Source organism: Xiphophorus hellerii, chromosome 7, assembly GCF_003331165.1.
Source record: "Xiphophorus hellerii strain 12219 chromosome 7, Xiphophorus_hellerii-4.1, whole genome shotgun sequence".
Lineage (NCBI taxonomy): Eukaryota > Metazoa > Chordata > Actinopteri > Cyprinodontiformes > Poeciliidae > Xiphophorus > Xiphophorus hellerii.
Genome location: NC_045678.1, coordinates 12,001,619 through 12,023,891, shown reverse-complemented (window position 1 = coordinate 12,023,891; position 22,273 = coordinate 12,001,619). Strand labels below are relative to the sequence as shown.

Genomic DNA, 22,273 nt, shown 5'->3' with positions numbered 1-22,273 from the left:
TCTTCCTACTTCTTTCATATAGAAAATCATATAAATTGTCCCTTAAATAATTATTCCTTCATATCCAACCATGGTCTATGTTTTTTTTTTTTTTTTATTGGTTCCAGTCTGATAAACAGGACTGCACAGAGATGAACCAAATTGAGAGCAGTAGACAATTTTGATCAGCTTTTTTATTTCTGTGAAGATTATGAAATGCTATATTGATTTTTCAGTATAAATTCTAATTAGTTGTTCAACTTATTTTTTGTAGATCTACCTTTATGAAGCTAAACATTTTACAGCACTGAGAAGCACAACTAGCATGGCTAAGGAGTGTCCCCATGTAAATAGAAAAGGTAGATTTTTGTCTCAGAGAGACAGATGTTGAAAGCTCAAAAAGAAAGAACGGAGCAAGTTTGCTGTACTCTGCTCAACCTTCTTGTCTGCTGAAGTCAGCTCCAGTTCAGTTCGTCCTTCACCAGTTTGACAAAGCTGGTCACACTGTCCCTAAGGAACCAACAAACTGAGGTCCAGTGCCAGGCAGCATCAGAACCAGCTGAAGTCGAGCTCTTCCGTATCCCAGAACTTTCCATTTTATCCTGGGCATGAATTGTGTGAAAATATGTTAAAGGCCTATTTATACTCAAAGTTAAATATAAAGACATATTTTTGCTTGCAAGTGCATATCCAAACGTAGCAAACAGTGCAGTACCTCTAGCAATTGAGGGGGGCGCTATGGCGCAGTAAACCTCACGTCCCAGTACAAGTACAATCAAAGAAGAAGATGAAGACAACTACAGGAATCTGTAGCTGTGTTTAATTGCAACAGAGAGTAGTAAATCTACTGCGGTGCCTGCTCTAGTTTTCATGTTTATTCTTTCTGAGAATATTAAGAACAATTATTTTTTTCCATCGTTGCCATGTTTGCTGTTGTCTGAACCTTTCCTCTGCAAAGTTAGAACCGCCTTCCCTACCAACCATGCCAACTAGTAAACACACAGAAAGAATGACAACAGTGACGCTCAACAATTTTAGAAACCAGGTGAACATATTTACCTCTGCAGATGATTTTCATAAATGTGTGCATACATTTGTATTACGATGATAAACAACAATGAAATGTAAGGAGGGTTGTTATAGCTTCATGCACATGCTCCATAATATACAAATAATTAATGACTAAACCTGAAAGAAAAAAAGTAATTATATATATATATATATATATATATATATATACATAAAGATGAGCAAAGTCACACCAAACATTTTGGAAATTGGATTTTATGTCAGTGAGAAAGGAAAGTTCCAGTTGCCAAAATTACATTTTTGACTTTAAGCTAATTGATAGTAATAATACATTTATAATATTGATCAACTATTGAAACGTTTTTTTCGGATGGAATATTCTGTCTACACAAATAAACATAACCAATTTCGGTCAAATTAAATACATGTTTCAACTTATGGATAAACAACTGCAACTGTACTAAGATTGTAACTTTTACAGCAATGTATAACTTTTGATCATGTCACACTGGAAGCGATTTGAAACTCAATTAATATCCCTTCTAAGTCAGAGGATGCTTGCAATCATTTACAAAATGTATAACAGGTAAAGCCTCTAAGATGCAACCCAACGAAGCATTAACCAAAAAACATAAGAACAGCAGCAGCAGTGTTTCTGTTTCTTGCAAACTTACAATCTTTTGTTGTCTTTCGTTGCACAATCATGGACACTGTTATTTACGCTTCAGGACATAAACACTGAAATGGCTTTAATGAGGGCATTACTTCATCACCCTCTGGTTCTGAAAATGAACTCTAGACCTTATCCAATTGATTATATTATTATTTCCACTAGCTTAGCTGATTTTATGAATTTATTTCAATTTTATTTATTTAAAACACTACGATAGTCGGCACAAGTGATTGAAAATAAATGCTGTATTTGCGAAGGAAAGCATATTTACTATGCACGTAAGCATAGCAGATACATAGTCACTCCAGTTTAAAAATTAAAGTTAACAGATAATAGGAGGAATTAAAGATGCATGAGAGAAAATGCTGGGAGTTGTCAGCTAGTGAGATCACAGAACCTCATAAGTACAGCTAAAAAATACGTACTCTCCATAAGAACCCTTTTTGACATAATTTGACCCGGTGTCATAATACAGTAGAAACACCGGGGCAAAAATATGGTCCGGAAAAAAAACTATGAGTCATGAACAAGGTTCCAGTTGTGGTAACACAGCTTTTTAGGTTTTGCTTTATAGTGGCAACTTCCACACTGAACAGCGTTATTACATGGCAGAACGTCAGCGTGATAAGTTTGATTGGATAAAGAGTGGATTTTTTTTGATTTTCTGACTAGTCTGGTGGAGTCAATTTGAAAAATCATAAAACTTCATACCTCCGTTATATGAATATATGGGGGCTCCCCCTCCCCCCATATTATCTTTCTCAATCTTTCTTTCATCCTCAATTTAACTGAAAAATGTTCAAACAATTTTATCAACGTTTGGTCTTTCAAAATGAAAGATAAGTTGTGACAGAAAGGCCGAAACTTTGAGGTCACATTTTATGTTTCGTGAACTTTTCTTTCCTTGACCTTTGAGCAGAGAGATGCAATTAAATTTGTAAACAGTAATTAATTTATTTTTTTTCACAAAAAATCAAATGGTTGTTATTTTTGCTCCCCCCTCCCAGCCCTATTTCTGACTAGGCTGCATCTGTGAAAGCTGTAGAGAGAGAGAGAGAGAGACGGGGGGAGGGGGGGGGGAAGAGGAGGAGGTGGAGAGAGAGGAGGTGCATAAGCCGGTGGAGGTGGAAATATGCAGCAACTCTGAACAATCTCTCAAAGTGCGGGGACAGACGGGAGCTAATATAAACAGGCTGCCCTTCACTCGGGGCTATCAGGGGGTAAGGAATCAGTTACCTCTGTCACTGACCCCCGGCGCTTCAAAGAGGCAGCTCCGGCCCATGTAGAGCGGCCAGCGGTCATGGCCACGCTGGAGGGCTGTCGCTGTCGGAGTGCCAGCGCCCGAAACAACAGCAGCATTCTCTACAGCATTCTGAAGAGCGATAGCCTTGTGACCGCCGAGGAGCCACAACAACACCAACAGCAGCATTCCCAACATCAAACCCTGCAGCATCTACTCCTCAAGGGCTCCTCCTCCTCCTGCTCTTCCTCCTCCGGGCCGGGCTCGCTGCAGGAGCTCCGGCAGCAGGCATGCTCCTGCGGATCCACACGCCGCCGGGGCGTGCTGCGCTCCCCGCAGGTGACGTGCAAAGCCGCGTCGGCGGTGCTGGTGAAGACGCTGCGCTTTGTGAAAAACGTCCCCTGCTTCCGCGAGTTGCCGGAGGACGACCAGCTGATGCTGATCCGGAGCGGCTGGGCCCCGCTGCTGGTGCTGGGGCTTGCGCAGGACCGGGTGGACTTTGAGACGACGGAGACCGTGGAGCCCAGCATGCTGCAGCGCATCCTCACAGGTGTGCCGGACCGGCAGAGCGAGATCCTGGCCGGTCAGACCAGGGTGGCAGTCGGGGTGTCCGTGGTGGACATCGAGGCGATCAAAGCCTTCCTGAAGAAGTGCTGGAGTGTGGATATCAGCACGAAGGAGTACGCGTATCTCAAGGGAGCTGTGCTCTTTAATCCAGGTAAATCGGAGCTTTTAATCAGTTTGCATGGAATAAAATCTGCAAAACCGACTGTAATAGTATAAGAAAGCTGATTCGGTCGATCGAAACACTGATGAGATTAACCCGGAGTGGTCTGTGTTTGAAAACTAAACTTTTCTCTCTTCTTCTCTCAGATCTGGAAGGTCTGCGCTGCCTCCACTACATCCAGGCGCTGCGCCGGGAGGCGCACCAGGCTCTCAACGAGCACGTCCGGATGATCCACCGCGACGACTCGATGCGCTTTGCCAAGCTGCTCATCGCCCTGTCCATGCTGCGGGCCATCAGCCCGCTGGTGGTCGCACAGCTCTTCTTCAGACCCGTAATCGGGGCGGTGAACATCGAGGAGGTTCTCATGGAGATGTTCTACGGAAAGTAGGTCACAGAGCAAGGATGAATCCAGATTAAAAAAAAGAAGAGATGCTCTGAACTTGTATTGTGTGGTTGGTGAAGCAGATATGGACTGGTAACAATGCATAACAACTGAAGGACTGTGATAACTGACCTGTGTCAAGTAAGAACACGTGTGTGTGTGTGTGGGTGTGTGTGTGTGTGCATGTGAGAATGATAGCGACAGAGAATGTTGATGCGGAGAAATGTCATTACAAAGGAAACTTAAAGCAGCTGCTGGAATTCATAACTTATTTGTTTTTATATATAAAAAACTATTTTTCTAAAATAATAATAAAAAACATTACCACATTACCTTGTGTGTGTGACTTTCTGGTCTCTCAAAACTGACACACTTTCAGCTGGAGAAAGTGTGCTTTCTTATGCAGGAGATAACATAAGATGATAGGTTTGTATGACATCACACTGAACAATCAGAGTCACAATGTTTCATGTCAGCTTCAGGTCACTGCAGAGACTGATGAAGACATGCCACTGTCACATCAGCTGCTGATCAGCTGAGCTGTGGACTAGAAAACATTTTGGGTGAAATGTCAAGTAAGGCCACCAGAGGGCAAAAGAGCACCACGTGCATTTCGGTTCCCATACGTACACCCTGACTGGTGTACTGACTTCCCTGATTGGTGAAAATGTTGAAGCACCAGCACTTGTGGAAATTTGTTTTTCTTTGGACAGATGAGTCTAGTCTTTAGTTATCCAGATTACAGAGCAAAGAAGATTTTCCTCATAAACTAAATAGAGCATTAGAAGAAGGGAACTTCATACCAACTTTGACTCATCGAGGAGATGGTTTGCAGATGTTTTATAAGACATCATCATGATTGCAGCCTCTACCATTAAGGCTACCATACATCAGAGGATACTTGAGAAAACTACCAGTAACAAAAATGAAGCTGAAGGATAAGTGGACCCCTCCACAAAACAATGATCCAAAACATACAAGTAAGTCCACCATAGATTTGCTGAGAATTAAGAAAAAATGGAAAGTCCTGATTCCCCAGGCTTCAAAAACAAGATTGAGAAAATCAAGACATTTATACATGAAGTTTTTTTTATTAAAGAACTGAATATTTAATGGGTGTCGTACATTTGTACGACTGTATGTTTTAGGGAGTATCTGTTTTGTTATTTGTGTCATGGTTTTTATTTAGATAGAGAAAACTAGGTATGGTATACCTTCAAAATCTTCTCAAAGGATAAGGATTGTTGCAGTGTTCAACCTAAAAGAAATAAAAGAGCAAATCTAATAAAAGTTATGATTTACTGAAATGAAGCATCAAATGTAAAAAGAAAATAAAAATATACCAATCTTTCTGACTATCTGTTTTCTTACAGTAGAGTATTATTGTTTTGCCTCTCCCAGTGAATAAAGTGAGACATTAAATCTGTTTAAATAAAAATATATTTTTCATTTTAACACATAATAGTTCATTTGAGTTGTATTAATCTTAAAGTATTCCATTGAAGAAAGTGGAAAGAGAAGCACAGACTCTTCAGATCAGACGTTTGAGCAATTCTCATCTCGCTCCTTCTGCTACAGCAACTAAATAAAGAGAAAGAAACGGGAAGTAGAGCAAAGAACAGACAGATGTCAGGCACCTTCTGCGGTCGACACAAAGTTAAAGAAGATTTTTTTTTTATATCGAGGCCAGAGAACGAACAAACCATAAAATAGCGTCGTCTCTCCAGGTTGACCTCAAGAGAGAAATCATTTCCATCGGTTTCAGCTCAATAGCAGCAATCAAGAGCTTAGCAAGTGTTTGTTGGACTGCATGTATGCGTTTCGTCTTGCGGTGCATCTGTTTGTGTATATACATATATATATGTATATATATATACATACACATACATATCTAAAAGTGTGCAATCTAAAGTGGTTTTATAATTAACCTATTTTGACACAAGTTAAAACTACTGTTGAATTTTTATAGGCAAGTATAATGTCTAATGTATATGGACAGATCCATCAACATGACAGGGGCAGTTTTCATTTTCGAGTACTGGGGTAGAATTTTAATAAGTTCAGACTTTTTCCACATTTTGAACATAACATTGAGCTCTTATGTGAATAGTGTTAAATCTCTGTTTATTTCATATGTATGAAATAACATCCTGGAGATTGTTTTGTTCTTTGCTCCTGACTGATATCTTTTTACAGTACGATCATTTTTGATCCTTTGCAACTTTTCTGGAAATTGAGGCATTGGCTCAAAGATGCAAATAATCAGACTCTATGAAAATTTAATTGGAAAAGGTGACTGATCTTTGTTATTGCTTAGATTCATGGTGTTTGATGGCAGATGAAAAATCAAGAAGAATTGAATTAAAAGTAGCTTGAACAAAGTCTTGGCTTAAAGGTTTTGCACACTTATGCAACAAGATTATTGCATCCTTATTTTACATTTTCCCCAGCAGATATTTGTTTGCTTGGTTGGATTGTGTTGTGTTTTTAGAGATGAAAAATGTGAAATTATCTGTCAATGTCATATTTTTTTGCATGGCAGCTAGTTTAGCAGAAGTATGTAAACTTAGGAAATCTACCGTATACTTATCTCTGAACAATCATACATCTGAAGGCGTTTCAGGCAGAAACCTATTACAGGGGACATTTACTGATTTTTGTTTTCCTACAGAAACTTCCAGGTTTCACAAAATAGTTGTTTTAACAACATAAAAAATATAATCGCCTGCCATGGCTGCATTTTGTCTTTATGTTTCTGCTGCTCTCCAAACAGACGTTTGCGACTGCAGTCCAGTTTTCTAAGCATTCATCAGAACTGCAGGAGCTTTGTCCTTGTGTGTGTGTGTGTTTTATTCCTTCTCACAGAGGCGTGCGCTCAATCAAAACTGAATGCAACCTTCAAAGGAAGGAAGGTGATGTCAGTGATAAACTGGGATTTAAGTTCATGCGAATAACTCTTATGTACCTCCTGGTGGTCTTACAAGGCATTGCAGAATAACAGAGATGGGGAGGGAAAAAAAAAATCAAGAGATTCATAAACTGGCAACACACTCACACACAAACACCCACAGTCAGACACACACAGACATTTGCACATATGCCGCCGTCTGCTTTGCTTTGATTATGTTCTTGTTCATATCTATCTTCTTTGCATGTTCGTTCTCAATGGGCCCTATTTTATCAGCAATTAACTCCTTAATTGCTCTGGGTAATAAAGAGTCTATTAATCCTGTGACGGCTAATAAAGCTCCAGATGTCTGGCAGGAAGCGGCGAACTGGCAACAGCCACCACCCTGTCTTGCTCTTGACAGTATTTGCATGTGTGCAGACCTTCTATATCTATAAAAATGGTTAATTCTAGATTTTTAGCACGACAGATTTGTTTGTGCATTTCCACTGCTCAGTCTTGCCTTAACTGACAAACTCTGCCTTCAACCCAGTTTCCTTCTCTGTGTATTTTACTCTGTTTTCCGTTTTCCTCTTTTTTTTCCCTCTGACCCAGTTATTTTTTCTTTCTGTTTTCTCCTGGGGTTGCCAGATATCAGTGAATCTGTTCTCAGCTCCTTTTTGAGCTTTCAAATACAAACGCTTGTAGTTAGTGTTTACTCCCAGGAGATGGCAGTGTTTGGCAGCACTTACTCATCAGCTGTTAGCAACCAACGCCATAATGTTTCGAATTAGACCTTTAAGACAAAATCTCTCTTCCATCAGCACATTTCCTCTTTGTGTTTAGACACTAAAGCTGCGGTGAGAGGGTAATGGATATTTAAAGGTACCAACACACAACAGGAAATAAACAAAACCTTCACCCCGTTTCCAACCTTTTTGGGATTTTGTCATCGTTATGTGATAATTTCACAACATCCCAAGGTTCAGTCATTAATACTTGACATATAAATACAAAAATGATCAAAGGGAAAGTGCTGTTTATTTTCAAGCTTGCTATTTGAGTCAGTGTTTATGCCAAACACAATGCCCACCCAAAGCAAAATTTGTGATAGTAATGTCTCCAGTTTTGAGGTCATAAGGTGATTTATTTGATGATTTGTCCAGTAAAGAGAGATCTATGATAATGTTGTGTAGAAGAGAGTACATTGGCGACTTAAATAACCAGCACCCTACCCAGAGATTTAAAAGTGCTCTATGGCAAGTCCAATCTCTTTCTGTATTTCCACAGTGATAAAAAACAGCTTTGAAAATAAAAAAGTTTGGCAGTATTCTGGTAGATACAGTAAGATCTGCTTCATTTCGGTCGTGCATCTCAAACTGTGCGATTCCAAGTTGTTTTCTAACATCCAAAAGTATGTTCTACAATAATAGGAAATCATGCTCTGCTTTTGTAGACAACAAAATCACCGATATTTAGTCATTGTGTTTTAGAGGGGTATATTACATTTTGTTTAAACTAGTGACATGCACAGTAATATAAAAGTACTTTCAGACAAAGACAGATTGTGGTTTATTTTTGTTTTATACTTTCAGAAATGTAAAGTTTTCTGCCTCTAATATATAATAACTCTTGTCCTTTAACAGATGACAAAATGCAAACATTTGGGATTGGGACTGCAGTTGGTGTACTTTGTATTTTAACAATCTATTGTAATTTAAAATAAGTCTGTAGTAATGATGTCTCTTTTCTCATTTTGAGTCTTTTGTGGTCATTTGGAAACTTTCCTGCTGCACTTTTTGCTTCTCTTTGGTCATTTAACACAGCCTTTTGTAATTGTTAATGTTTGCACTTGTCTGAAATGTATTAGTGCTTTCATTCTTAAACACTGAAATTCAATTTTGTCCTTGTCTGGGTAAATGGACTGCATTTACATACCATTTTGCTAATCTTTCCAACCACTCAAACAGCTTTTACACCGAGTCACAATCACCCATTCACACACTCAAGCACAAAAACGTCCATACACTGATGCACAGAATAAGCATGTAGCCTATGGTTTGATGTATTGCCCAAGGACAATATGCATCAAAGGTAAGAGGGATTTCAACTCACCCTCCTGATTGTCATATATGTACTTCACTCCACTGAGACACAGATGCCTTTTTCTTGCAACAGTTTGGATTTGCACAACTGTTTCCTGGATATATCCATGGCACAGTTTTGTTACAGTCAGTCATACCTACTTTTCATAATCTAATATCTCCTTAGGAACATAGTGCTCATTTGTTGTTTTCGGTACTGTATTTCTGCTGCAATTTTTTGTTGTGATCATTAATCATCCTCTTATGTCATATATAGTTTTCCATCTCATTTCTTTTCTTTTACAGCAATATAATTTCTACTTCTGATGTCAAAATAGCCTTTGAAATTTTATCCGTTTTTGCTCTGACTGGTAGGTCTGTAAATGTGCCATTTACAGCAACATATTTTAGATCTCCTGACGTTATTTACAGGTCTTTTATATGAAGGGGATTTTGTCTTGTCAGGGAACCAAATAGCACAAATGGGAAAAAAAATATGATTCAAACCCCGTCAGGATAGCAGGTCAGGCATTGCAGTGGCCTTGACCCAAACTGCTTTAGAGCAGATCAAAAACTAGTTCAGAGAGATATAATTAAATTATGTTTTATGAGGGATTTCCAGATCAGGATTTACTTTTTTTAAATCGATAAAAATTCAAGTCACGGCTCAGTTACAACTCCACAAAGGTGCAGTAAAATAAGCCACTAGATTTCATCAGCATTACATGGTTCAGATTAAAATTGTGTTGTTGTCTCACTTAAACCACTCACTGTTGAAGTTTAGGATGCTTTAGTATCTCCAATTTGTCTCGATAGTGAAAGATATTTTGTCCCAAAAGAGGTTTTTGCAGGACACTCTTAATACGTTGCTTCAACAGAGTTAAGAAAGGCTATTACAATGTTCTATAAACATTGTCACAAACATGTGATAAAGCCACATGTATGTAGTTTTATCACTTGCTTCTAAAGACATCTGACTCCATTAAGCTCCTGCCTTTCCTCTGGTGACAGCCGTTTTCAGTTAGCTTAATGCTAAGCTAATGCTTTTACTCTGTTTTTATCCAACGTTGATAATTTGCCTTGTAAAATTATTTTGTTTGGTTTCAGGGAATTGTGTGAACATAACATTGAAAATTTTTTTAAGACTTTTGTTGACATTTTCTTAGAGCTACGGTAATGTTAGCATGTTGTGACGATTCTGTAATAATTTAGCTTGTAGCATGTCTTACTGCAGTTGCAATTAATAGTGTAAAAACTAGTGTTTTTCTGCTCCATAAATGTTTCTTAAAGAATTTACTTCATGTGACTGGTGTTTTGGCTGCTCTTTGAACATCTCTCCTTCCTCCACAGCAGAGAGCATGTCACATAACACACAAAGACAGGGAGCAACAGCAAATACAGTCTCTCACAATAAAGCATGAATAACTCAAGAATAACTAAATATCAGATGGTTCTGGTCATGATATCCCTGATTTTAAAACATCTCATCATAGCTTAGAAAAATATCAGCATAGAGACTGTAACGGATAGTGAACTATTTAAAATGAATTGCCCAAATAATTTATATTTGTAGAGTATTTATTGTAAATTATTCAAAGTGAATTTTTTGTTGCAGATTGTTTATGGATGTTTGTCTGTTTTGATTAGCATTTTTGTTTTTTGTTTTGTTTAATGGTATTTACACTTTGTAATGTTTTGGGGTTTCGTATGTACCTCACGGGCTGCCGTAGGTAATGAGGGCAGGCCCTATATAGGCTGGTAGAATCATTGTGTCAATCATTGACTTGAACTGTCAAGTTGATTGGCATGAAGAAATCAACACTTAGTGTTCCCCAGTGAAAGCAGCGAGGTACGTTTTGTTTTGCTGTTTGTATTGTAAGTTTATGTTTGTATTCTAATATTTGTATATGTTTTAGTTTTCACGGTGACTGAGGTGATTGAGGTGACTGAGGTGATCATGGTGGATCTGAATCACCCGTAAAAGAAAGATAAAAAAACCGCTAGATTCACCCGTCGAGACTGGCTGATTAATTCAAGTGCTGGGGAGCTGCTACAGAGACCATTTTGTTTTTCTATAAGTTGCAGTTTTGAAAAAATAGCCTTTGTTGTTCTTGCCTCACATGTATAAACCTTATGTTTGGTTTGTATATTGAGTTGTATGCGTTAATCACCAAATGATCAGTTGAAGACACAGACATGAAATGATAAATCCATGTGGCACATTTTCCTGCAGCCTCACTGATTTAAATGCAGTTACGCTCACAGCAAGTAAACGCAAGTTATAGGAAAAACGTTTACTCTGTCTGTAAGGTTTGAAAATGGGGTATTATAGGTGTTATGAATTATTGGCAACAATTAGCTAAAGCTGAACACAAAAGGAAACCATTCAAAGGAAATCAATGCTTTTAATGTGCAGTGAGAAAGTAAGGGCAACTGATAATGATTGTGTTTCTATAAAGATAGACATTTCTTTCCAAGTGAAAATTGTGTTTATATATTTATATAAATATCTATATTATATATAGAATACATATCTATTTGCTATGCATACTTAAAAATCACACCTTCAAATATATTTAAAAAGTCTTTCAAAACACACCTGGTTTCTTTTCTCTCATTAAATCGTGAACCATCTCTATGAACCAAATAAACCTGAATTTTCAAGATGGCAATAAAATGATGCATCAAAAACGAAAACATTTGGAAATGTATTTTTCCGTTTCTTTAGAACCTGAAGTAGTAGAGGGTGTATCCGTCAGGTGGGATTCAAAAACCGGCCTCGTCTCTCAGCGAATCAGAAACCACTTTCACAAGAGTACAAAACCAACAGAACGCCGAGACATCGATCCCCTTTCTATATGAAAGATGAAATGCAAATAAGTATGACCTCTCAAGCAAACTCTTTTCTGTTATAAAAATATAATTTTTTTTTTTTTAAATAATCTACAGATTTTCTTTTTAAGGTGAGGCATATCTCCATCAGTCTAAAACAGCCAGGCTGTTTGTTTCGATAGAAAAAATAAAAAAAAAGACAAAAAAAAACAAAAAACGAAGCGTCAGAAAGAGATCTGCCAGTCTGTCGGTCTGATTGGAGGGGACCGGCGCTTCTCTCCAACCACTTCTATCATCTGTGCCCCACGCGGCCGGATGTTTTTAGCCAGCTCTTCAGTCTTTTTGCATATTCTATGATTTTTTTTTTTCCCAAAGGAGTTCTGTTTTAAAATAGATACACCTTGTACAGGCAAACGAAAACAGGTTTCAGCTCTTCACATCTCCTGAAGATGTCCAGGTCTTCCAAAAAGTATTTTTTTCATTCATAAAAAAAGTTTGCTTAAACTATAGAATGATTTAAAACAAACAAACAAGATAAAACAAATAGAAAGAACACAACAGCGCAAGTACATGACATACTGGCTTTCCAATCAAGCGTGTTAAAAGTAAGATAAAAAAAAAACTGAAAAGAATAAAAAATATACAACTTTGTGTAACATTTTTAAAGCAAAGTCCTACAGTAGAGAAGGCAACAGACATGGTTGAATTAAACAGACTAAAGAACAAAACAGGAAAACACTGATGCTACTAATAAAATGCAAATATATGTACAGACCCTGTTTTCCTTTTGTTTGTATGTATGCACATTTCTTTTTGTGAAGATGTTGGAATTGTGTTTGTCTTCCTTAAAGCGGAGTTCCTGCACTTTATTTGTCCATTTAGAAAAAAAGAAATGTTTCTTTTTAAAATGTTTTCTTCATTTCCACATAGAAAATAAAATCGCTCATTAGAAGAGACTGGTCCTCTTCAAAGACAGGGGAAACCGTCCCCACACCTGTGTTTTCCATCAGTGGTGATGTATGGACCTGAACAGATCCATTTCCAGATCCAACTTCTCCTTTTGGTTCTCGCCATCTCCGACCCTGACCTTGGTCTTCCCGAAGCCGACGTCGAGACCGCTCGTCACTACCAGATGACACTGGAGATGCTGGTTTCTCTTGGCAGCAGCGGGAGCATGGCGTTGTTGGCGTGAGCTTCTTCCAGGCTGTGCTCTCGGCTCTTCCCCGGAGGCCTTTGCCCGTTCAGCAGTGTTAACGGGATGTTGCAGTAGGTGTGCTGGTTCCCCAGAGTCGAGAGAGCTGGTAGGGTACCCCCCGGGGGTATGTCATACTCGTAGGTGCGGTAGTAGTGTTTCTGCCTCATGGTGGTGTGGTAGGTGTTGTGGAACGAGGAGCGCAGCTCTGGATGGGCGGTGGCCATGGCCGTGGAAGTGGCCGCCGCCATGGAGATGGCCGAGACGGTCTGCAGCTCCCCGAAGGGACCCTGCTCACTGACGTCCAGCGCCGGCTCGTGCGTGAGCATGGGCTCTGTGCGCCTGAAGGGCATCTCGTACTGCAGCTGCTTCCAGAACTTTGAGTTGAGCTTGTTGCTTTTGGGGCCCCGCCACTTGATGACGGTGAGGGTTTTGATGGTGTGTTTGAGGGCCTCCACTTCCTGGTAGTTCATGATGCCGCGCAGCTCGGCACACTCGATCAGGATGACTTTGATCTCGCCACTCACCAGCATGTTGCGCAGTCGGGTCTCTAGCTCGAAGATGCTCCAACCTCGCCGCACCACGTAGTTGGGTGTCATAACTATAATGAGGCGCTTGCTCTGGTCTACGCAACGCGCAACGTCCTCTATGTACGCTGCATGAAACAAGAGGGAAAGGCAAATGAGAACAGAAATTTCAAAGAAAGAAAAGATGCTTTAAGAGTTCATCCTTTCCAATCTAGAGTCCAGAACCACAGAACGTAGTGGTGGGTGAACATACACAAAGACAAGACGATGACAGCTGACCTTTTTTGCCTGTTCAGTCTAATTTAATTTTTACTCAAAACTGTCATTAAGACATTTTAGTAGCTTTTTTCTGAAAATAACTGGACTATTAGACTAAAACAAACACACATGAATCTACAAAACATTTTTTCAAAAAGATTTTCTGCATCTATTAGACTACTTATGGTGCATAAGTTAAGTTTTTATCTCATCCACAAAGGCTTAAACAGACTGGCTCAAATATATAAAAACACCTCCACTTATATTTGGTTAATGAACCTTTTCAAATTTAACCCTGATCACTCACTTTTTGAAACTATTAATGAGCATATAGCACAATTGTGGTTGAACTTTTGATCAATCTTCTTGATAGAACTGGCAGTTTATATTACCTGGTTGGTTTTCTGGCACAGACTGAGTTTTTAGGCATATAAAGCCCATAGGATTTAATTCAGGATGAGGCATGGGCTTTGGACACATTATTTGAAAACCCTAATGTAAGCCTGCTTTATCAAAGAAATCAGAAACAGAGACTGGAAAAGCAGATGGCATCAGGAAGAAGAGCAACTACATCCACACACAAACCAACAGGTAAGATGGTTGAGACTTGGGCATGACTGGATGCAGGACAATCATCCAAAACATCCATCAACACTGCCTTTGAAATGAATAAAGTAGTTTGGATGGCTCAGACTGCAAACCATTTGAAAATTAGCAGAACACAATTAAAAATCAGGCCTGTGCCCAAGAACAGCACATAAAACAGTCATTGAGAATCATATCAGAGCTTTTAAAGGTTACAAAAATATGCAGTTAATGTGCCACTAGATGCTTAAAAAGTCTAAGGATTTTTGGATATTTATTGATATGGGTTCATGTGTATATTTGAGCGTGTCTGTATAACGTTGACCCTCTGTGGACAAGAAGAAAAGAAAATCTAAAATAATCAAAAGTTTGCACTTCATACTGTCGCTAAATGTAAATTAACTCCACCCTGAAAATCTGTTCCAGTTGAAACCGGAATGAGTTTATGTAGACGTGAATAAGGGAAAGAATCCATCCCTATCAGAACTTGGTTAAAGACTCTAAGAAGCAGTAGGTGCTTTCAGTCTTTAAGGAATGATCTCTCAAAATTAAGACATTTTCTCTCAAAGTTTATTTTAGTTTTCTTGGCAGAAATGTTTAGACTCAGGCACATTAGATGCAGAGAGTAAGCACATAAAAACTTCAGGTCTGACAATACCTGTAATATTTATAGATTTAGATTTCAACTAGGTCTGTGCAGGACTTCAGTTGAGTTTTAGTGAAGGTTGTTCCACTTTCCTGTGTAACTTCTGACTCCTCTCTCAGATGTCGCTGCTGAAAAATATCCCAACACCTCCAACATGCTTGTCAGCAGGGATGGTGTCAAATATTTCATTCACAACTCATTAAAAACTGACAGATTATTTCCTTTTTCTTTTTTGTAAATGTTTTCCCTTTAGGTTTTCTAATTAGCTGATCACATGTTTCGCTGAGAACTGCACAAAAGTTCTGCAGTAAAGCTTGTTCTTTCACTACACTTCTCCTTCATTTCTCTTTTCCAAAGTTTGGCTCGTTGGTTAATGGCCTGAACGAGGCCCATCACCCCTGTCTGCTCACTTTGACTGGTCAGACAAATGTAGAGGAGCCCTTGGCCGTTTCTAAAGGTCTTTTATGTTACCAAGAGTAAGGCTTTCGGGCATTTTAAATGATGTTATCCTTCTTAAAGATTTTGTCTTGGACATAATTCTGTCTCCCGAGTCTAATGGAACTTCTCTCCGTCTAATGGCTTAGTTTTCACTCTCAGAATCTCATTTAGCTGCAAGAGTTTGTTTTAAAAACTTGACTTCCATCTAGTTTTACCCACACATTTCTTTAAGAAAGTCCTGCCTGTTATTGCTGCTGATCTGATCCAAATAGTAAACTCATCGCTCTCATCAGGCGTTTTCCCCCAGGCTCTGAAAACAGCAGTAATCAAACCACTTATAAAAAAGAACAATCTGGACAAATCACTAATGCAGAATTACAGGCCGATCTCCAACCTCCCATTCATCAGCAAAGTTATTGAAAAAGCTGTGTGTAAACAATTAACTAGCTTCCTAACTATAACCAACCTCTTTGACTCCTTCCAGTCTGGTTTTCGTGCTCACCACAGCACAGAGACCGCCCTCATAAAAGTGTTCAATGACATCCATATAAATACGGACTGTGGCAGAACCACAGTGCTGGTTCTGTTGGATCTCAGTGCAGCTTTTGACACTGTTGACCATGACATATTACTGAATCGACTGGAGAGTTGGGTCGGACTCTCCGGTCCAGTGCTTAACTGGTTTGAATCCTACATAAAGAACAGGGATTTCTTTGTTTCAATTGAAAACTTTTCATCAAAGAGGTCAAAGGTCACATGTGGGGTACCCCAAGGTTCAATCCTAGGACCCCTTTTATTCAATATTTATATGCTCCCACTAGCTCAGGTTATAACAGGAAATAATATTAGCTACCATAACTATGCAGATGACACACAGCTCTACGTTACGATGTCACCAGGTGACTCAGAGCCCATCCAATCACTGAACAGATGCTTAGAACAGATAAATGTGTGGATGTGCCAAAACTTTCTCCAGCTGAACAGAAACAAAACTGAAGTTATTATTTTTGGACCTAAAGAGGAACGATCTAGAGTCAATGCACAGCTTCAGTTATTACAACTGAAAACCAGCGATCAGGCCCGAAACCTGGGAGTAGTGATGGACTCTGACCTGAACCTCCAGAGCCACATAAAGACAGTCACAAAGTCGGCCTTCTATCACCTGAAGAACATTTCCAGGATTAAAGGACTAATGTCTCAGCCAGATCTAGAGAAACTCATCCATGCGTTCATCTGCAGTCGTATTGATTATTGCAACAGCGTCTTCACAGGTCTGTCCAACAAATCAATCAAACAGCTGCAGCTGATCCAGAATGCTGCTGCTCGCGTTCTCACTAAAACCAGGAAGATAGAGCACATAACACCAGTTTTAAAGTCCCTCCACTGGCTCCCTGTAGCTCAAAGAATAGACTTTAAAATACTGTTGTTAGTTTATAAATCACTGAACGGCTTAGCACCACAATACATTAAAGATCTGCTGTTGTTGTATGAACCTTCCAGACCTCTCAGGTCCTCCGGTTCTGGTCTGCTCTGCATCCCCAGAACCAGAACCAAATGAGGAGAAGCAGCTTTCAGCATCTATGCACCACGAATTTGGAACAAACTTCCAGAAAACTGTAAAACAGCTGAAACACTGACTTCTTTTAAATCTCAACTAAAAACCCACCTGTTTAGAATTGTATTTGAAATGTAATCAATTACAAATTTATTGATGTAACTTGACTTAATGATTGATTCTATATTGCATTGTGATTCTGTGTTTGTTATGATGTAAAGCACTTTGAAATGCCTTGCTGCTGAAATGTGCTATACAAATAAAATTTGATTGATTGATTGATTGATAGTTATGTGCGTTATACTCAGCTTGGCTTATGTGAGCTTTAATTGAGCTGTAGAAGACGTGAGATGCAGAAGGTTCAGAGCTGAATACTGATGCAAATGAGATATTTATGTCTTTTATTTGAAACAAATTAAGGATGGACTGATTGTTGGATTTTGATTTGTAACAGGTGCATCTCCATTAATCAGAATATAAACAAAAAGTTAATTTTTTTCAGTAATTCAATTCAACAAGTAAAACTCATATAGTACTATTTATTAGTGTTCTGTCTCAAATGTGATTTTTAATGTAGTTTTATTTAATGATTGTATTTCACAGCTAATAAAAACTTAAAATTCAGTTTCTGCCCACGTGCCTGTAAGAGCTGCTCCTCTCTCACCTTCCTCTCGACAGTATTTGACAAATTCTTCACGCGGTTCAGGTCAGGAAAATTTGTCGGCCAATCAAGCACAGAGCTACGGTAATAAAACCAAGTATTGGTACTTTTGGCAGTGTGGGCAGGTGCCAAGTCCTGCTGGAAAATAAAATCACCTTCTCCCATAAAGCTTGTCAGCAGAGGGAAAGCACAAGGTGCTCTAAAATTGCCTAACAGATGGCTGCTCTGACAAAGGACATAGTTCCACAAATCACCAGCAGCTGTAGACCTATAGGCAACTTGGGTTCTGAGCCTCTCCACTCTTCCTCCAGACCCTGGGGTCTAGATTTACAAATGACATGCAACAGCCCAGTTCTTTTTCTATTTAGTTCAGGTAAAATGACTCTGCTGTTCTGGTTCAGGAGCGCCTCAGCACGAGGAATGCTGTAGCGTCCGTGATACATCTGTGTGTTTTCTTTCTTAAAGCTCTGAGTCCAGCTGCAGATCACATACATGTGATTCTCCCCTAAAGCCTTGCTTTGCTTCATAATCCACTGAAAGCTGGAGTTTTCCCTGTTGTTTGTGCACGCTTTTTTTCCCCAATCAACTTTCCTGTTTAAAAATCGAGCTTGTTCAGCAATTACTGGCTTTGCCGCCTTGTGAAGGGTGTCAGTGACCATCTGCTGGAAAACTTAACATGTTAACATGGTCGTGACATGACTGTTTTAAAATCAGCCTTTGTTTTGATTTCATATACTATTCTGCTTTTTTAAAAAAATTAATTTTGGGTTTTCCTCAGTTATATCACTCTATGTCGTAAATCTATATAACATATGAGTTTCATTTTTTAACTGAGTTACTGAAATAAATGAACCTTTCTGTAGCAAGTACCATCAGTTGACTCGAAAACACATGAAACCATTACTGACCATGGCTATAGAGCACAGGTGTCAAACTCCAGTCCTTAAGGGCCGCTGTCCTGCAGTTTTTAGATGTGCCATAGGTACAAAACACTGGAATGAAATTGTTTAATTGCCTCCTCCTTGTGTCGATCAGTTCTGCAGAGCCTTGCTAATGACCTAATTATTCTATTCAAGTATGGTGCAGCAGAGGCACATCTAAAGGTTGCAGGACACCGGCCCTTGAGGACTGGAGTTTGACACCCCTGCTATAGAGTATATGGAGAATACATATTTTACTGACTCAATATAGAATATTATATCATGTATTACATGAGCCTTTTCCGGTGTGTTATATTTAGCATTAATGTCTAATATTGCATTGCGTTGTAGCATCCAAAGGTGCGGGTAAATGAAAGCAGCTAAATGCAAGAGGAAAAGATTGAGGGTGAGTACCTCCAAAAAGTCGTGTGTCATCCTGGTAATGCTCATTGGTGAGACCTAAACATAGACATTTTAACATTCAGGTCACAGGCAGTACACAATGCAGACACAGACACACAACACTGCTAAACACCGCTGTAAAGGTAAGCAGCGCTTCCTCACGCTCATCTTTCTACTTCACATATAATTAATCACATAGCATGTTTCCCCTGATTGGACATTCATCTGCAGTGATTCTGTTTGGCACTGATACTGGCGGCAATTTCTTTTGATTAAAGGATAGAGGCGGCTCCGTCGGCTCGGCTCAGAGCCTTCCCACATTTCCCACTGATGTTTAATTCTTTCTGGACCAAGTAGGACGTGTTTGCGTTTCATCTGTTCCACATGATGCCTACAGTACAAACACGCAGCATCGCTACAAAGTGGAGCACACTGTGTACCACTGGCACAAACGGACTGCTAAGCAGGCACGAGTTAGAGCGCATGAGAATATGTTCACACAGAATTTTCATGGATTTATTGCTGCATGGATGGAAACCAAAGGGGACGATGAATTTGCTCAATATGTCAGCATCCAGTGCTCACTGCATACTGTATTCCCCCTTCAGTAGTAGCCAGTTAGGGAAGAGCCAAGGAGGAGAGCTGTGATCTTCTGCTTCAGTCCAAAGAGATTTGATACGATGCAAGAAAAAAGATTCTTGCGGACAGTTTCGAACTAAATATTTTGGATATTTGAAATAATACTCTACAATTAACTGAGGTTAGCCATAATCTTATGACCACTGAACAGCTAAAACTGATTATTTTATTGCAGAAGCATTTGGCTGTGGGCAGGATAAGCATGGAAGCAAAAAAAAAGAAAAGATTTTTGACCTGTAAGTAGACGTGTTAGAAGAGTGTATATTGGAAACTTCATCAACACTGTTTAGGAAAAAATATGAGATGTAGTCTGCAGTGGTAAAGATTTACTTAAAAAGGAACAAAGGAAAATCTATCAAGTAGTGAAAAGGTCACAACTGATCAAAGTTGACAGTGTAGGCTTAAAGACTTAACAGGACCTGAATTAATAAATGTTAATCTGCTAGCCAAACGTTGCAACTCCATTTAATTCACAACGAGAGTTGGAATGATTTTTTTTCTTTAACTCATATTATGTGTGTTATTAGGAGAAAACCTGCCCATGTTGATGGATGTTTATGGATATTTGCTCAACCTACAGACTGAGCAGAGAGCATCTGATTCTTAAAGACCAGTGATTTTTGTGACCCAGAGTAAACTATTATTGTCTACTTGAAGCTAATATGAATTGAAAAGTCAGGAGAAGGAAATGAAGAATGAAAGACCAGCCAAGAATAAAAAAGGTCAGTCCTCCAGTCCACATCCACCAATCCAAATGTGCTGGATTGGTGGATTCCACAATGGATCCACCACATTTGCACAATATGGATCTTCTTAGCAGAATATTGTCATATATCTGCACATTTTTAGAGGTTCTGCTCAAATGGAAATGGTAGCTTTAAATGTTGAGTGGTCATAATGTTATGGCTAAGTGGTGCAATTGTGAGAGCTTAGTTTAAATTTGTCTTAGCAGCACACAACATGAGACAGTGAAGAACACTGAAGACAAGCACAAACCAACAAGTATAGACCAAGACAAAGCGCAAAGCAATGTGCTAAACAACAACAACATCATTTGCAAAAGCAAATGCTCTGCACACACTATTGCAAGCTTTCACCCCACTGTCAACATGTGAGCACACACACAGTCAGAGCGCTTACTGCCTGTTGGAATGAGGTCTCGATCAGGGATGAAGAGCTTGTAGCCGTAATGTTTTTCCAGCACATCGGGTAGTATTTCCAAGGCGAAGCGCTCCTCCTCCCTGGTCTCCTGACTCCACTGGTCAGGGTCCACTTTGGTGTATGAAAGATATGCATCATAGTCTTTGTTCTCTGAAAAAGAGAGAGAAACAGACCAGCGATTTGTGAAAAATGTGGAGTAGACAGCTGACGGTTGGAGTCATTTAAGACATTCACAAACATTCAGTGGAAATGTGCAGACATTTGGAGGGAATATATTTATTAAAAAATGTATGACCTTTAGAACAGTTTAAATTATCAACATTTTCTTTCTCAGTGTTTGAGTGCTTCGGCTCATTTCATTGAAGTCTCACATTAAAATGGGCCAAACCTGCAAAGCTTATATTTCTACAGAGCGAAATATAAGAGCTTCTTGATTTTGACTCACAAATATGGAGGTATTGTTTTTTTTCCCTGCATCTATCAGAAACTATGAAAAGAAATAAATTATGCCAGGAATAAAATTGGAACAGGTCACTTACAAAGTCCTCGCCTAAGTAGCTGGTATTTGCATCCTATTTGGTATGAATATGTTCTTATGCTAATTCTTAGAAAATATGTTGTTGTTAAACTGACAATGTAAAACTTTCATATGGAAATACTAATGACCTGTAACTTGGTGCAAACTTTCAAATCAAAGCCAACTTTTCAATCAAATTCCTAATATTTAACTAATCAGGCTGTAGAAAAGCTGCAAAAATGGCCTTTTTCTTGTATTTACTTCAATGTTTAATCAGTGTCGCAAATCTTTAGAGGATATAATCATCTGACTCATCTCATTTTATCTTAATCACCACTTTCCATCAAACATCAGCCGTCTTCTTTTCTCTCACCATCCATAAAACTCCACTGTAGTTTTTCCCTTTTCCTTCCAGAATAGACTCTCCTTTCCCCACTTTTCTGACTTGCCGTCCAGTCTGTCAGTTTTGAGATGTCACCCTTATATATTAATTTTGTCTCTAAATTGTACATCATAGCAGATCCAATACCAAGTTGTAAACCCTTCATTTCACTTGCAGATATTATTCCATCACAAGCAGCCCACACACTCATCTCTTTTACGCCTCTCGTGTCTGTTGCTTTGGAGGATTGAACCCGAGTATTTAATCCCTACATCTTGCAGCTTCTTTCCACCTTTCTTGCCCAGAATATTATAATCTTCCATCCTTCTGCAGACTTTAATTCCTCTTCACTTCAGTGCACACCTCCATCTCTTAAGCCTCCCCTGCACCTGTTTCCAGCTCTTACTGTGAATCGTAATGTTGTCTGCAACATTAATACTTTCAAAGATATGTGAAAAATGGAGCGGAGGTTGCTGTATGTCTGCACAAAATGTGTTTTTTTTTGATGATGTGAATCTTGGTGTCGAATTTGATGGTAGAGAAGTTTTTGTTTGCTG

The 22,273-nt window shown here is 39.0% G+C and overlaps 2 protein-coding genes across 7 annotated transcripts in view; one reads left to right on the top strand and one right to left on the bottom strand.

The window, feature by feature from the left end:
• Positions 1–1,229: 1,229 nt before the first annotated feature.
• On the top strand, positions 1,230–4,362 carry nr0b1 (nuclear receptor subfamily 0, group B, member 1). Its single transcript, XM_032567308.1, has 2 exons — positions 1,230–3,639; positions 3,795–4,362. The coding sequence occupies exons 1-2, from the start codon at positions 2,982–2,984 to the stop codon at positions 4,034–4,036; spliced, it is 900 nt and encodes a 299-aa protein (XP_032423199.1). The 5' UTR covers positions 1,230–2,981; the 3' UTR covers positions 4,037–4,362.
• Positions 4,363–11,386: 7,024 nt separating this feature from the next.
• il1rapl1a (interleukin 1 receptor accessory protein-like 1a) overlaps positions 11,387–22,273 on the bottom strand; it is a 208,557-nt gene continuing 197,670 nt past the window's right edge. For 4 of the 6 annotated variants that reach the window (XM_032567302.1, XM_032567303.1, XM_032567301.1 and 1 more), the window contains 3 exons: positions 20,797–20,967; positions 19,030–19,074; positions 11,387–13,680 (listed from right to left, as the gene is read on the bottom strand). In XM_032567302.1, the coding sequence (XP_032423193.1) occupies positions 12,959–13,680; positions 19,030–19,074; positions 20,797–20,967 (938 nt within the window). In that variant the 3' untranslated portion in view covers positions 11,387–12,958. The remainder of the gene's footprint in view (positions 13,681–19,029; positions 19,075–20,796; positions 20,968–22,273) is intronic. The other 2 variants (XM_032567305.1, XM_032567307.1) reach the window with 1 other exon arrangement.

Bases quoted from the DNA above. Each gene is read 5' to 3' on its own strand.
- nr0b1 (XM_032567308.1), top strand. From the start codon at position 2,982: ATGGCCACGCTGGAGGGCTGTCGCTGTCGGAGTGCCAGCGCCCGAAAC. The intron at 3,640-3,794 runs GTAAATCGGAGC...TTCTTCTCTCAG, and splicing joins AGCTGTGCTCTTTAATCCAG to ATCTGGAAGGTCTGCGCTGC.